This window comes from Eucyclogobius newberryi, unplaced genomic scaffold (assembly GCF_026437365.1).
Source record: "Eucyclogobius newberryi isolate DKJ021-1_F unplaced genomic scaffold, fEucNew1.0.hap1 SCAF_6, whole genome shotgun sequence".
Lineage (NCBI taxonomy): Eukaryota > Metazoa > Chordata > Actinopteri > Gobiiformes > Gobiidae > Eucyclogobius > Eucyclogobius newberryi.
In genome coordinates this window covers 14,465,032-14,478,936 of record NW_027316278.1, presented here as the reverse complement: position 1 = coordinate 14,478,936, position 13,905 = coordinate 14,465,032, and the positions used below count along the sequence as shown (strand labels likewise).

The window sequence follows — 13,905 nt, the reverse complement described above, 5'->3', positions numbered from 1 at the left end:
TCTATCCCTGTTGTCAGCTTCCCTACAAAATACACATACAAAATGGTCTTACAAACCCATTACACGTACAAAACCAATCGCACTTACACAATCTTTTAAAGACTCTATGAAACGTTTCAGCAGAATTTCAACCAATAAAAAACATAACAATTTTGAAATGTGTGTATTAGCACAAAATGTACATATTCATTTTCATAGTAAAGCGTCCCAAAGATTCAAACCTATAGCATTTTAAAGCAATCCACAAACACACACTATTTCTCGATGCAAAACAATAACGGTGTCTATTAGTTCAAAGCAGGATCGCTCAATAAAAGACGTTGCATTTGTCCTAAAAAGTCAGACGGGCAGTTTGTCTTTTAGTTTGAGCTCTGTCAGATCTGGTCCCGCGTCCCTCTAGGCTCTGAGCTCAAGCTGCTGCCTCATTCGGATGTTTTGGCTCGTCTGTTTACACTGGCAAATCCCCTCCCTGAGTTTCTACTTTGTCAGCCTTCCGCTCCACGTTAGCCCCGTCATCCCCTCGCTTTCATAGTCACATCACGGGATACATAACATTAACCAGGGTCTGTGGCAGCGGGTCCCACACGGAGCGATAAGTGACTAATACTGAATCAGCTCCATTTATTTATTCATTTATACACAAAAGTCAGGCGATAGTATGTCTCTTTTATGTTTAAATATCAGTCAAATGTGCAATGTCAGTGAAATTAATCCCAAAAGTCCAGGCATATCAGCGTATTACACTTTTGTGAAAGTTGACTTTAATTTTGTATTATATAATAGCTTATATTCAATAGCTATTTTTGAATGCACATGTAATTAGATGTGAAGAATGATCTATCTCAAGAGCATGTCTATATTTATGCAGTGACATTTTAAATTAGTTGTTATTGACTGAAAATTGTTAACTCTTACGATTTAAACATTGATAGTTTTTTTCGTTATTAGTCAGTTTCGTGGGATAAGACCTGTGGTATATATTTATATTTAGTTTAGTTTTACGTCAGTCTAGTGTCAATTTATGAAGAACTTGTTTTGAATAAAATTAAAGGTTGTACAGGAAGTAGAACCAAGTTCTAAACAAAATCCATCAAAAATGCAGTCAATTTACACACAACTAACCACTTTTTATGACAGTTTAAACAATCATTTAACAAAATAAAGGTGTTGTCATGTATTATTACTTGTCAAATCAAAACTATTGTGTAATTCTTATGTATTTTGGCCCTTGTTTACATTATGGTTGCTAGGTAAGAGTTAAATCAGTTTAACAAGATGAGTAAAATCTTAAATCTAATCATGATGCATTTTAATGAAATGTTTAGTCTAACCTGTCACGTGCAATTAAAGAGTTTAAATCGTTTTCCCTGGGGTAACAGAGACTCAGAATGTAAGGGTCAGATTAGAAATGACTCTAAAACTCTTTTTTCTTCCATGTTGCAGCCTGAAAACGACCCTACAGAAGAAACTGTCCAGCGACACTGTTGACCTGTCCGGGATCCCTCTGTCCTCTCGGGACGTCCGCCAGGTCGCCTTCTACCTCCAAAACAACCGGGACAGTGTCGTGGCAGTGGACATCAGCTTCACCGAGCTGCACGATGGCAATCTGAGGATTCTGCTTCCACTCCTCGCTTCGATGTCCAAACTAAGCACGCTGGCTCTGAACGGCAACCGCTTAACCATCGCCATACTCAAAGACCTCACGGAAATGCTCAAAGATCCCAAGATGTTCACCAGCTTGTCGTGGATCGATCTGGGCAACAACGTGGACATTTTCACCATGCCGCAGCCGCTGCTCGTTGCACTACGCCGGCGGTGCTCTCTCAAAAGCAGCCTGCCCACTATTTACGAATACACCGAGGGCCAACCTTACTGCTACCACTTGGAGACGTCGATAGAGGAGCCTAGTCATTATGAGGAGGAGGAGGAAGTCGAACAGGATGAAGATATGGAGAATAAAGATGAGCTTGAGCCATGGGGTTTGGGTGAAAAGCAGCTGTCAAAAGACTTCACTCTACACTATTGTGAGAGGTGATTGTGTCCAATGGCACTCTAGCTATCTCTATTTGCCCACTCAAAAAACCAGTCCCCTTCAGAGCACGACCACACAAACAGTGCTCACAAACAGTATGGCCGACCAAAGCTACACTACAGCGACACTACAGCGACACTACAGCGACACTACAGCGACACTACATCTATGACACACATAACATGATAGAAGCAGGACTTACTGTGTTGGTGGATGGTGCTCTTGGAAACGAAGTTGGGTTTCATTGGAGGGGGGCAGGATGAGTAAAATAACCTGGTGGGCTCTCACGTATCTTCAAAGACTCTTGATGAACGGTGATGAAGAGTTAGAGGTGTTTCGGATCAAATGGTCGGCAGGGTCAGGAGGAGTAGCATCCCAGCAGCGGTGGTACAGCTGAAGTGAACCAGGATTTTTGGGAGCGTAAACCAGGACTGGGACCAATGCTGGCAGCTAGGGCCGAGCTCCACATTGTGTGTTCTACGTTAATCTCCCAACAAAAGCTATGACACAAGTTCAACAGACTCCACGGCCGAAAACCAGTCACGTGATGTGGGCAAAACTGCTAGGTCAAGACTTTTTGGCGTGCGCCCCCCCTCCACCCCCACCCCCCCACCCCTTTCCAAATGTCCACTTGTGAATACCCACGTGGGCCTTGCCTTGTGTTGATGTAAATGAGGACACAAAACCATGGCTTTGTTGTTCTATTTTAGTGCACTTTTGGTGAACAAAGCAATCTTAGAAGAACAGGTAGGATACAACAAAAGCTAGGGTCACTGGTCAGTTTTGTATTTAAATGCTGATACATCTGTAATTATTCAATCTTGTAGTCATCAAAGTATACTTCAGTATTTTTTACAACTGAACTAAAACCAACTACTATCGAGTCTTTCAGGTGGAAAATTAGCTGGGTCATTTTACTCAGGCCTTTAGTCTTATGTTCAGTCAGAACATGTCATAAGGGTGTAGCCTGAGCTCTTACTATTTCAAAAAAGGAACGTGAGTAACCTGGGTTGCCAGGCCCATAACCTGCAGACAGAAGACACGTACACGTTTTTCCCCTCAGTTTATGGACAGGCCACAGCTCTCGTGAAAGCCAGGATTCCCACACTGAGCTGCAGAGGCTGCACTAGCACTCACTCTTGACCATTCAAATCAGAGAGAAGCATTTTATGTTTAAACCAACTGGATTTCAGCATTGAAACTGGCAACCCAAATGAGAGACTCATGCAAGGCTCATTGTGCTCTCTGATTAGAAAAATATCCTGAAAAGCTGTATTTGAGTTAAATCTAACTTATTATTCTTAACTTCTATATTGATAATAATTATAATTGAGTAAAATGTAGTCTACTTTTCCACCTCTAACTCTAACTTGTGCTCTTCCTACTGCCAGTTTCTTCATTTACATTATTAATGATGAATTTTGGTAGTCTGTGTTACCTCTGACACAGCCATGACTGTTAATTCTTGGTTCCATTTCTGTAGCAATTAATAAAAACAATAAATATGTTAAGACTGACCGAAACACTGCAATGCACTTTAAGGCACTGTTATTTTTATATAGTTTTCCATATTTACTCAATATGTTTTCTGCCAAAAACAAGCTTAAATGGACATACCTCTTTATAGTAAGTGACCAAATGATTGAATGTTAGACAGCGGATCCTCTTTACCAGATATACTATATACATGTTGAAATGTCTCTTCTATGTTTGTAAGTGTTAAATGTCCACATGTAATAATTTGTATTTTGGTGTTGTCTTTGATCCTTCTCAGTAATTGTAATGACTTTGCCGATTCATGGAGAATGTGGCTAATGTGATTATGCATAAAAATGTCTAGTATACAAGGCATTTTGAATCTGGCAATTCTGCTCCAGAAACCGTGGCGTCCCGTGTTTCATGTCAAACGTTTGTTTCAAGAGTGTGCATCGGTGTCAGCTAATACCGCAAACCCCCACACACCCAAAAGTCACACTTGACATGGACACTTAACCGGGACGCATCCTCAAAGAGAGAGTGGAGTGTTTCAGGAGGCATGCTTATCAGCCTGCTTTCCTTCACCTGGTTTAAAACGATGAGCTGCGTTTCCGTCATCCACTCACACACGTGTTGTATTTTCAACCGTCCTCATGACTAGGCATTTTAGTTGTGAACTTTAGGTAGACTTCCTACCGCAAACATGCAACCTGTGGGCTTGGTTCAGTCTGTTTCATATTTCCTCCTTGTTGTAACCTGTTTATTGTCTTTGTGTCAAACTGCCAATAAATAACCTGGTTGTACTATTTTTTCCGGAAATGTTTGTGAGTTATTTTGAGGACAGGCACAATTCTGATGAAATGTTGTCAAGCCACAACCTGTAGCTGCTCACTGAAGCAGAAAGGATACTACTACTAAGATAAGATAAGATACTGTATACCATATATTTGATTAAAAAAACAAGGAATTTAATAATAGGTACTGGTAAATTGTTAAATCTTGTGTATTGGAAAAAAACATATTTCTATAACTATAAATATCCTCTGATGGTTACCTATGATTCATTGTGTGGTTATAAAGTGATTGCGAACTATATGAAATTGATCCATCTTCACGTGACCACAGTCCAGATGATAAATCATTCTATTTGTGAGTGGGATAAGAATATATTACAAGACCATGGAAGAAAACCTTGTCATTGTTTGGGTCACACTATTGAGTGAAAGGTGAAATCTTACTTTTGTCCTGACTAGCCATATTCCAGTTGATCATTAAACACAGCACACATTCAGTAATAAAACAATCTATGAAAGCCTGCAGAACCACATTTGTTTTCAGTCAAATCTAAAACAAATATATCCCGTGTATGAGTCAGTCTTTGATGTGATTATTTTTGCTTCAGGAAGCACGCTCCAGGAAATATCTGGACTAAAAACATACAATGCATCGCAATGACTCACCACAGTTAAGTACAGGAGAAAGTGTAAATAGCGTACATATCAAACTGTACTGAGGTCGAGTTGAGGGCACCCACAGAATGGGTAAGAGCGTATTTACTCTCTCACTATAAAACATATCTGAAGAGCCTTAGTTTAAACCAATCAGATAATGCATTCAGAAAGAATCGGTTACACAGATTCGGCATCAAAGCAACATAATAATTCACACTATATCCATCATGAAGAAAAGAAGCAACTAGCGCAACAGCAACACTTTGAATGAATGAGAAATGTTGCTTCACACTTAGGGCAATGGCAAATAACAGTGATATCAGTGACGATATACTTGTTTATACATTCACTTGCAATGAAAGAAATGTACGACAGATAACTTTTAATGCCATAATGTAGAAAAATACAAGCAAAACAACAGCAGGTGGCAGCTCATAACCAGAAAAGTTACCTAGAGCACCGTTACAAGAACAAATGGCTTCTTTACCGGAAAGGCAGGTCAGTCTGGTTTCTCGTGACAACCAGGCATTAAGTCTTTGTTGTAACTTTGAGTCTTTCACAATAGTCAAGCGCTTCATTGACATCAGTATCCAGCTGCTTTTCCCATTTTCCTGGCGTCCGACACGGCACAAATACAGTCACCGTCCTTCTCCACAGCATTTACCACGTTAAAAAACACCATCTTCTTCGGATCGTATTTGTGTCCGAAGGCAATCAAGCCGTCAATTATTTTCTGGGAATGAAAAAAATAATTAAGTTAATGCCAGGACTTTGGCATTGGTTCAGCATAAAGAAAGGCAAATCAGATGATGAAGTGAAGTGCTACGTGCATTTTTCTGTTGTTGTTTCAGAGTTGTCAGAGCGCTACATGCCAACTTGTAAATTATCTGGGACAGCTCTAGAAAACACGCTCGGTTGTAAAGAAGCACTTTTCCTAGCAGAGTTAGAGCTACTACATGCATAATTTCACCAATGCAATGTCAAGGCCACTATTGTATTGTATTGTATTGTTGTTGGGGTTTTTTCTACCAGCACAGTTTGTTAGATTTCAGTATATTTATTGTTACAAACTATTCATCTTCATCTTTTAACCACATGTTTATATTCTCCTGCCGTTCTTGAACTGTGCATTGCAACACTAGAATTATTTAACAACAACAAAATATACAGTTGCATTCCATTGAATCTCTTTGTTGATACATATAATCTCACACATTAAAAATAATTATTACCTGATCAAATTTCTCTTCAAACTGTGGTTGATTGACAGAGTTGACAAAAACCACAGGAGACTCTATTGCTTCCTTGAGGCTCTTTCCAAAGAAGAGGTGATTCATGAGTGTCTAAATGGAAAGATAGTAATCCAAATGGAAGCGTACTGTTTACACAATGGGCTTATGAGCATGATGGACATTTGAGACTGCATAACACAGAGGGGGCAGCACTTATTACTATGGATACGCACCGAGGCTATACCTGTCGTGATGAAGCTCCCTCCAGATGCACCAATCAACAGCATCCTTGATTGGGACTTGAGCACAGCGGGTGAAACGGAGGAGGGGGGTTGCTCTCCTGACAATGCGACAAAACCATAAGTGACAACGCATGATTAGAATAAGAATAGAGCGCACAAGAAAATGTCTAAAATTGCAATCAGAGGCGGGTGTTAGAATGCCACAAAGCACAAAAGTACATCAAGGCTACGCAAAGAAGGAGTTATCAAAACAAACCATTTTTTTTAGACTTGTATTTGCGCTTACAATAAAAAAAAAGTCTTACCCGCATGGATTTCAGTTCTTCCACAGAAATCTGAAATCTGATTGTTCAAAATTATTCCAGTTTTTGGAGAGAGGATTTGAGAGCCAAATCTGGAAAAGAGTGCATTCAAATATTCCAAATGCATATTATTAAACCTCTGTGGATACATAAAATGTGATTTATGTCATGACACTACATTCTAAAAACCTCAAAAAGCTTTAAAAATTAATTGTGAATGGCAAATACACATTCTGGGGTAGCGTTTCCCGTTAAACTCATCGTGAGTCATTATATTTCACTTTCGTAATCATTGGGTCTATCTTTATAGAACTACAATAATGTTCCATGTACATTCATCCACAAAAAGGCCAAATAGAGCTATGTAATTAATACAGTTTGAATTGACTCAAGATCAAATTGTTTTCTGATTGCAATGATCAGCTTGGGCTTTTTAATTGACCCGGTCAATCATCAATACTGAGGCAGTAGAAACATGTGGTTTGGAGAGGAGATCTCTTTTTTTTGGCCTCCTGGAGTCAGAGGGAAATGGAAGGGTCCATTTTGTTTATGCCCCTCTGAAACCTTGTGTTGCCAGATTTGGTGGTGTTGCCTTTGCTACAGACAATTCCTAAAAGGTCAAACAAAGTGAGAATCTAATGCCCCCTGAGGTGCAAATGTCATGTGATGGTTATGTGGTTATCGGTTTGAATGTGATCCATCTTTGTGGACATTGTTCAGAGAGATAAATAATAGATCATCTCTTTCATGGCACCTGTTAGCGGGTGGGATAAGGGTTCATCTCAAAATAGGTTGAAGCTGAAAAAGACTAAATATTTTTTGTCTGGGGGGGGGGGTTAGTGTTTTTTGTAGCTACATTTCGTTTTTTTCTTGCTTGAAGCTTCAATACATCGTTGTGGCAGTAATTGTTTTGAAATGCTAAAAAAACTCTCTCAGCAACGAGCATTAGGCCAACATCCTTGACGTCACACACTCATGACTTTGCTTGTTGTGAAATTACTGTGAAATTCATGTGCAATCTATGTGCTGTCGTGACACATATTCATGTGCAATTACTGTCGTGATCACATGCAATGGTATTTATGTATTTATTTATTTATTTGTCTATGGGAGTTTTTATTTATTTATAGGAGATCTTCTACTGAAAGTGTTTTTCAGACTTCCTATAAGTGATCTGTTCTTCTGTATCTACCTCTGTATCTACCTGCGTTGCACCAATGAAATTTCCCCATGTGGGACAATAAAGGAATATCTTATCTTATCTTATCTCAAATGTAATGACTCGTTGAGCGAGTTGAGTCTGCATGGTGCTGGTGTAGCGGTTGAATGGGATGTGCCGTAGGGCCCGTGGACCATGTGGATTGAGTAAACAAACATGATGCGAAGGGTGACATTATTTTGAGAGTTCATAACTTCTACTGATAAACATACATGTTCAGGGACTAGAGGTGAACAAGGTCTATCAAACTACCATTGTTTTATCAACGCGTACGTCCTACTGCAGCAAGTGAAATTTCCCGATCGTAAACAACAAGACATATTCACAGATGGACAGAATAAATGGAAATCAAATCACTGTCCAATTCTGACCATGGAGCATTTATGGAGATGGTCAAACAGCTTGAGGCTGAGAAGGATAGAGAGCAAGTTTTCAAGTGATGACTGTTAAGTTATGTTTAATGTTTCTTTTTAAAATAAATGTTATGTGATGCCAGATTTTTGGGTTTTTTAGTCTTTTGAATTACATTTTTTTTTTAATTGTCTTTTTCAGCTTCAACCTATTTTGAGATGATCCCTAAGGAGGATATAATACACTAGATTTGAACTGGACATAATATTGTGGAGTCAGAAAGGTCTGAAAAGGGTGATGCTCCTTTGTCAAAACAACCACGCAGTATTTCCCCCAATACTATGACAAGATAAATAGGTGCTGTTTTATGATTATTTGAAATTACTTTAAGAAATGAAAATCAACACGAACATGACCACACACATTTCATATCCATACAAGTCATTGTTTGATACTGACAGGTGGTTGATGGTGCTGGTGACAGAGACCGCAGACCCATCCTCGGCCAGGACGGACATGTGTGTTGTCCCCATGGAGTCCAGATAGGAGGTCAAGTTGTAGTACTTCTCCCCATGTGTCCTGTCACTGATCAAAGTTCTGATGTGATCCGCAAAACGGTCCTGAATAAATGACTTGGTAATCTGTTGTGAGAGTCAATTATAAACAGAATTTGATCAACCTGGAGTGTTAAAATAGGTCAAGTTTTTGCTTCGTGGCAAACCCTTTAGAATAAATCACCAAAAGGTTATTTGTGTAACATACCTTGTCTGGAGTGATGTTAGGATCGTGTATGTACTTTCTGAGTCCATTGACAAACTTAAAAGCTTCAATATATCGGTGATAGGCCAGTGTCTTTTCATTGGCATCCGACTTATAACCTGTAAAGCAAACATAATTCATCCTATAAACAAATAAAATGTTGTTATGTAACCCATCTTTTAAATATGTCTGACAGACTGACACTAAGCGCAGCCTCGTTGTGCGCTTGGGTGAGTCGAGCGTTCATGTGTAAACAGTTCATGTATACAAGTAAAGGCAAGAGACTCTAACACAATGTAAAGCCAAGTCCATGTTAAGATGAGAGATGAGTGTTGATGCAGACCTTTCATGATGTTGAGAAGCAGGGCAAGGAGAGCGCCCCCAGCAGGTGGTGGTGGTATGTACACCTCAAAGTCTTGAAAAGGAAAAACCCACGCATCAGATTGTGACGCCCTGAATGATGCCAAATCTTGCAGCGTCAGTGTTCCCCCTGTGTTAAAGAGAACTAAAAGTTCTGAGCAAAAGCAACTGCAATCTACATCATTCAATGGGGACAAAACAGTAGCATTGAAATCTCATGGTACAGTATCGAGGTAATCTCTCATGGAATGCATGGAATGTGCAGTAAGGGTCATGTTCAAGAGCTCCTTTTGTTTTTGCAATCTGAGAATCTGAGTTTAATCTGTTCTTGACTTTTGCTTAATCGAGCGTTAATAGCAATCAGTCACAGGTATCAGATGGAACAAATGGAAGTTGAAAGCAAGTTGCCAATACCTGCCTCCTGAATGTCGCTGATCAGATCCTTCGCTATCGTCCCAGAGTAAAAGGCATTGGCACCATAGTTAGCAATCACCTCCAAAGTATCAGCCAGCTTCTCAAATTTTATAATGTCACCAGTTGTTAGTGGTTTCCCATTTGCATCTGAAAACAATTTGCTATAACACAAAAAAGAAGTATCAAACATAATTGTAAAATTTTATTTTTTAAGTACAGTTCTGAGATTTGTATACTAATATCGTATATATACAATATATATCACCCTCACCCTATTTAACTCTTGGTGAGGCTCACCAGATTGTAGATAGGATTTAAACTTAATAATGACTTGATAATTGTTATTTCATGTTGGCAGCACCAAAAGGCATCGAAAGAGCAGTTCCCTTGTTTAAAATAGCATTTAAAACAAGGCTTTATTCTGACAAGATTGAGTTTCAAAGTTTCAATTATTGGACAAAGTCTATGAAAACTTTGATCATGCCATACTCCAAGATTGTAACATTCCTTCATTCTAGAAATAATTGTCATACTATACGGAAAGACTTTTGTTGATCACTGGGATGTATTTCTCTAGCAATGGGGAAATTTGCAGCCCTTCTCTGGCGAGTTTGATAGTCGGCTGGAACAGAGTGGCCCATGGCAGCTTCCCATAGAGACGGTGAGCCAGTTCATAGCCCCGGATTTCCCCTGGGACCCCGATCCATTCAGGACCTGAGAGAAAAGAAGACACAAGTAAAAAGCTACAGCTTCCAATATTGAGCTCTTCATCCCTCCAAGCTATTTCCATGGGCTGTAATCTTCACAAAAAATAAAAGGAACTTCATGTGAAGTCTGGTGCTAAATCAATTCAACTTTTGGAACACTGAACTGGTCAGTTCAGAGGCTGAGAGAGTTGCAGAAAGATTTACATTGTTACTGAAATAAACAAGTGCAGAGGGGCAATAATGAGACAAACCCCAAAACTGGAAGTTTTGAGAGCGGTTGGTCAGTGATGGTCTGAGAGGCCTATTCAAGGAGGAATGCACCTCTGCGGCCCACTGTCAGAAGTAGAGGTGTAGCTTCCCAACAGGCATGGGCGCCCAAAGGGCAGTCCTCAGGCTAGCACAGGCTCATTGAAGCAAGTACATTTCATTGACACTAGTTTTAAACTTTGACCACAATAAATGGGATGACATCCATCAGCCAACTTTCTTTGACATGCTGTCCTCAGTCATGGGTTCAGCAACTGCAATAACTGTGGCATTATTTTTGCAAAGCAAAAGGACCATCCTAATGTTTGTAGGCGGCTTATCATTTTTTTTTAAATAAAGAGAAAAAGAGGTTGAGAGGAGAGGTTGAAAATTCCTTGTGATGTTTCACTTGGGGCTCAGGAAGATTCTGTTATGTGAGAAGTTTGGGTCTTTTTAATTGAGATGTCACAATCAAATAATTGTCTGCTTGGGGTTTGGGGCAAAGTTCAAACTTTAGAAGAAGAAGTAAGATTTTATGTTAAGGAAATATATATATATATATATATATATATATATATATATATATATATATATATATATATATATATATATATATATTTTAATTATTTGGAGAAATAATAAAAAATTCAAATAAAATAAAGCTCTCGCCTCCCAATAAGGAGACCATGGGTTTGAATCCCGGGCCAGGCCAACGTCACATGATCTCTCTGGGTGGAGTCTGCATGTCCATCCCGTGTTACCATGTGTTCTGTCTAGGTTCTCCAGCTTCCTCCCACCCTCCATGTGGTAAACTGGCAACTTTATTTTGGATTTGTATCTATTTATAAGCGTTTACATCAAATACAATTACATAAAAAAGAAAAGTGTGATTGAGTGTGGAAGAAAGCCATCCTTAAAGCCACACACCTACAATAATTATTTAGCACGCATAAATTGACAGAAAGGCTTAATTTCTGGTCAGATGAGTCACAGATGAAATTGCCCCTTGTGAATGAATGTGAGAGTGAATGGTTGCCTGTGTTAACTCTGTGACGAGCCGGCCCCTGTCCAGGGTGTACCCCGCCCAAGGCCCAAAGTCACTGCAGGCTCTAGTCACCTGCGACCCCTAATGGGAACATGTGGTAGAGGATGAATAAATTAATGCCTAATCACAGTGGAGTAAATCCTCAGCCCCCCAAGTGACCTTAAGCTGGTTTTGGGGGTCCTGGGTTCCTCCTGGTGCAAAGCAATGCCCAGAATATCCAAGCAGTACCAGTAGAATGAAGAAACGACTGATCCCCCATGCTTCCTGTCTTAAATCCACCAGCTCTCATAGCATAGAAATTATGTTAATACAAACCCTTCTGGTGCTGCAGGTTGGACCTCAGACTAGGAGCAGTGATGAGGAGCCAGATCTGACAGGTTTTGTCTCATTAGGAGGACGGCTTGACATTATAAAGCCTGTAAAGCCTGTAGAGTGCCATTTTGAGTCGTTGTGATGAAGTTTCACTGTATTTCCAACATAAATTAAACCCCTGTTGAAACCTGAAATTCCTTTATTCTATGGGATCTGATCACCGCGGGATGTACATGGTTGAAGTGTTTCAACTTTTCAACTTCAACTTTGTTTTTATAGCCTAGTTGATAGTGACAAGTTGTAATCTCATTTAGGTATCGTAAAGCATGTCTTGTATGCATGTCTCTTCTATTGTGCTTTTGGCCACATAATCACACTCACATGCATACAGAAGAAATTGCACAGGGTATGGAAATTGTACCTGACATAAATCTGAATTTCTTAGGGCAGCTTTTTAGCAGATCAGGTTTGAACAACTTCGGAACTGTCTCCCTCGATGAGATGATTTGTACATCCCCTTAAAAAGAGAAGGAAAAGTATGATACACTTTGGCTGCGAGGTGGGGAAAACGGTGCCAAACTTACCCGAGCTGTTCATCACGGTGAATATAGCTCCCCCGCCGAGGCCCATGCTCTGCGGGTTGACCACTGAGGTGCACAGAAGTGCGGCAATGGCGCCATCTACTGCCGAGCCGCCTCTCTGCAGCATGTCCCTGCAGGTCACGACAAATATCTGACTGTGGTAGGTCATAAATAGACTACTACCTGTGTTTTTGGGCTTATGAGTAACTACATTAACTTAGATTAATCAAACACTGTGCAAAATATTGATTATAGTTTATAGCCAAGTATTACTGCTAAGGGTTAGGTTAGGCTTCCAAACAGTCAAACGTTTTACTGTTTTGTACTCTGTGCAGCACTTTGGAGACTTTGGTAAAATGTGTAAAAGTTTTACACATTTTAAAACACTATAGGCCTATATTTTCTTCTTGGTTGACAGAACATTTTTTCTTAAATTTCAAGCAACAGTTTAAAGTTATAAGTAACTGCCCCTCAATGGCCTCATCTTCATCGACTTTTTATGACATTTCTTTAATTGATTTATTTATTTAATTTATTTAATGTATGCCAATTATGTTTCATGTAAACAAACAGCAACAACAACAGCCCTCTTCTTGCACCACGGAATCACGCATTTTGCCTCATTGATCAACTCACCGTCCAACTTGTGAGCATTTCTCCGAGTCAGCGGCAATTGCTGCTTTGAAAAAACTCCCTTGCGGACATTTGCGCCTCAAAGACAGCGCAATCCACACCACGACGCCCACGAGGCACAGGAGCGTCAGCGCGCCGCACGCGTACAGCCGAGTCTTTGGTTTCCGACCAGCCATGATGCAGGCTTCTCACTCCAGGCATGAACTGAACACATTTTAAGGGACAGTTTAATTTCACCTGGTGATGGACAAAGCCTGAGCCAGTTCAACGAGTACCTGACCCCGCCCATTACATGGAAACGCGTCGGCGGCTGTTGTAATTCAATACCAGTCAAATACAACTTCACCCCCATGCTGGAAATAAAAGAGCAAACGATCACTTCACTAGTCATAGTAACAGAGTAACCAGAGGGCCTACGGTGCTGCCTGTCTATTTATTTATTTATTTATTCCATCCATCCATTTTCTACCGCTTGTTCCCTTTCGGGGTCGCGGGTGACTGGAGCCTATCCCAGTGACTTCGGGCCTTAGGCGGGGTACACCC

At 40.1% G+C, this 13,905-nt stretch overlaps 2 protein-coding genes across 3 annotated transcripts; one reads left to right on the top strand and one right to left on the bottom strand.

The window, feature by feature from the left end:
• The first annotated feature begins 1,239 nt into the window (after window positions 1-1,239).
• On the top strand, window positions 1,240-2,125 carry LOC140347425 (leucine-rich repeat-containing protein 75B-like). Its single transcript, XM_072433863.1, has 2 exons — window positions 1,240-1,250; window positions 1,444-2,125. The coding sequence occupies exons 1-2, from the start codon at window positions 1,240-1,242 to the stop codon at window positions 2,033-2,035; spliced, it is 603 nt and encodes a 200-aa protein (XP_072289964.1). The 3' UTR covers window positions 2,036-2,125.
• A 3,199-nt stretch (window positions 2,126-5,324) lies between these two features.
• On the bottom strand, window positions 5,325-13,610 carry LOC140347378 (glutathione hydrolase 5 proenzyme-like). Of its 2 annotated transcripts, none has more exons than XM_072433806.1 (12): window positions 13,366-13,610; window positions 12,733-12,860; window positions 12,570-12,665; window positions 10,372-10,552; window positions 9,839-9,999; window positions 9,408-9,554; window positions 9,068-9,183; window positions 8,765-8,946; window positions 6,739-6,827; window positions 6,425-6,531; window positions 6,192-6,302; window positions 5,325-5,692 (listed from the first exon to the last, which is right to left on the bottom strand). In XM_072433806.1, exons 1-12 carry the CDS (start codon window positions 13,536-13,538, stop codon window positions 5,543-5,545), a joined length of 1,641 nt encoding a protein of 546 aa, XP_072289907.1. In that variant the 5' UTR covers window positions 13,539-13,610; the 3' UTR covers window positions 5,325-5,542. The 2 variants fall into 2 exon arrangements, with proteins under 2 accessions (XP_072289907.1, XP_072289908.1); XM_072433807.1 differs by having other exon boundaries at window positions 13,476-13,561.
• Between the last annotated feature and the right edge of the window lie 295 nt (window positions 13,611-13,905).

Excerpts from the sequence above, each read along its gene's own strand:
- LOC140347378 (XM_072433806.1), bottom strand. The coding sequence starts at position 13,538 with ATGGCTGGTCGGAAACCAAAGACTCGGCTGTACGCGTGCGGCGCGCTG. Across the intron at positions 9,555-9,838 it reads CAGCGACATTCAGGAGGCAG|GGGGAACACTGACGCTGCAA; the intron begins GTATTGGCAACT and ends TCTTTAACACAG. Across the intron at positions 8,947-9,067 it reads CTAACATCACTCCAGACAAG|ATTACCAAGTCATTTATTCA; the intron begins GTATGTTACACA and ends CTCTCACAACAG.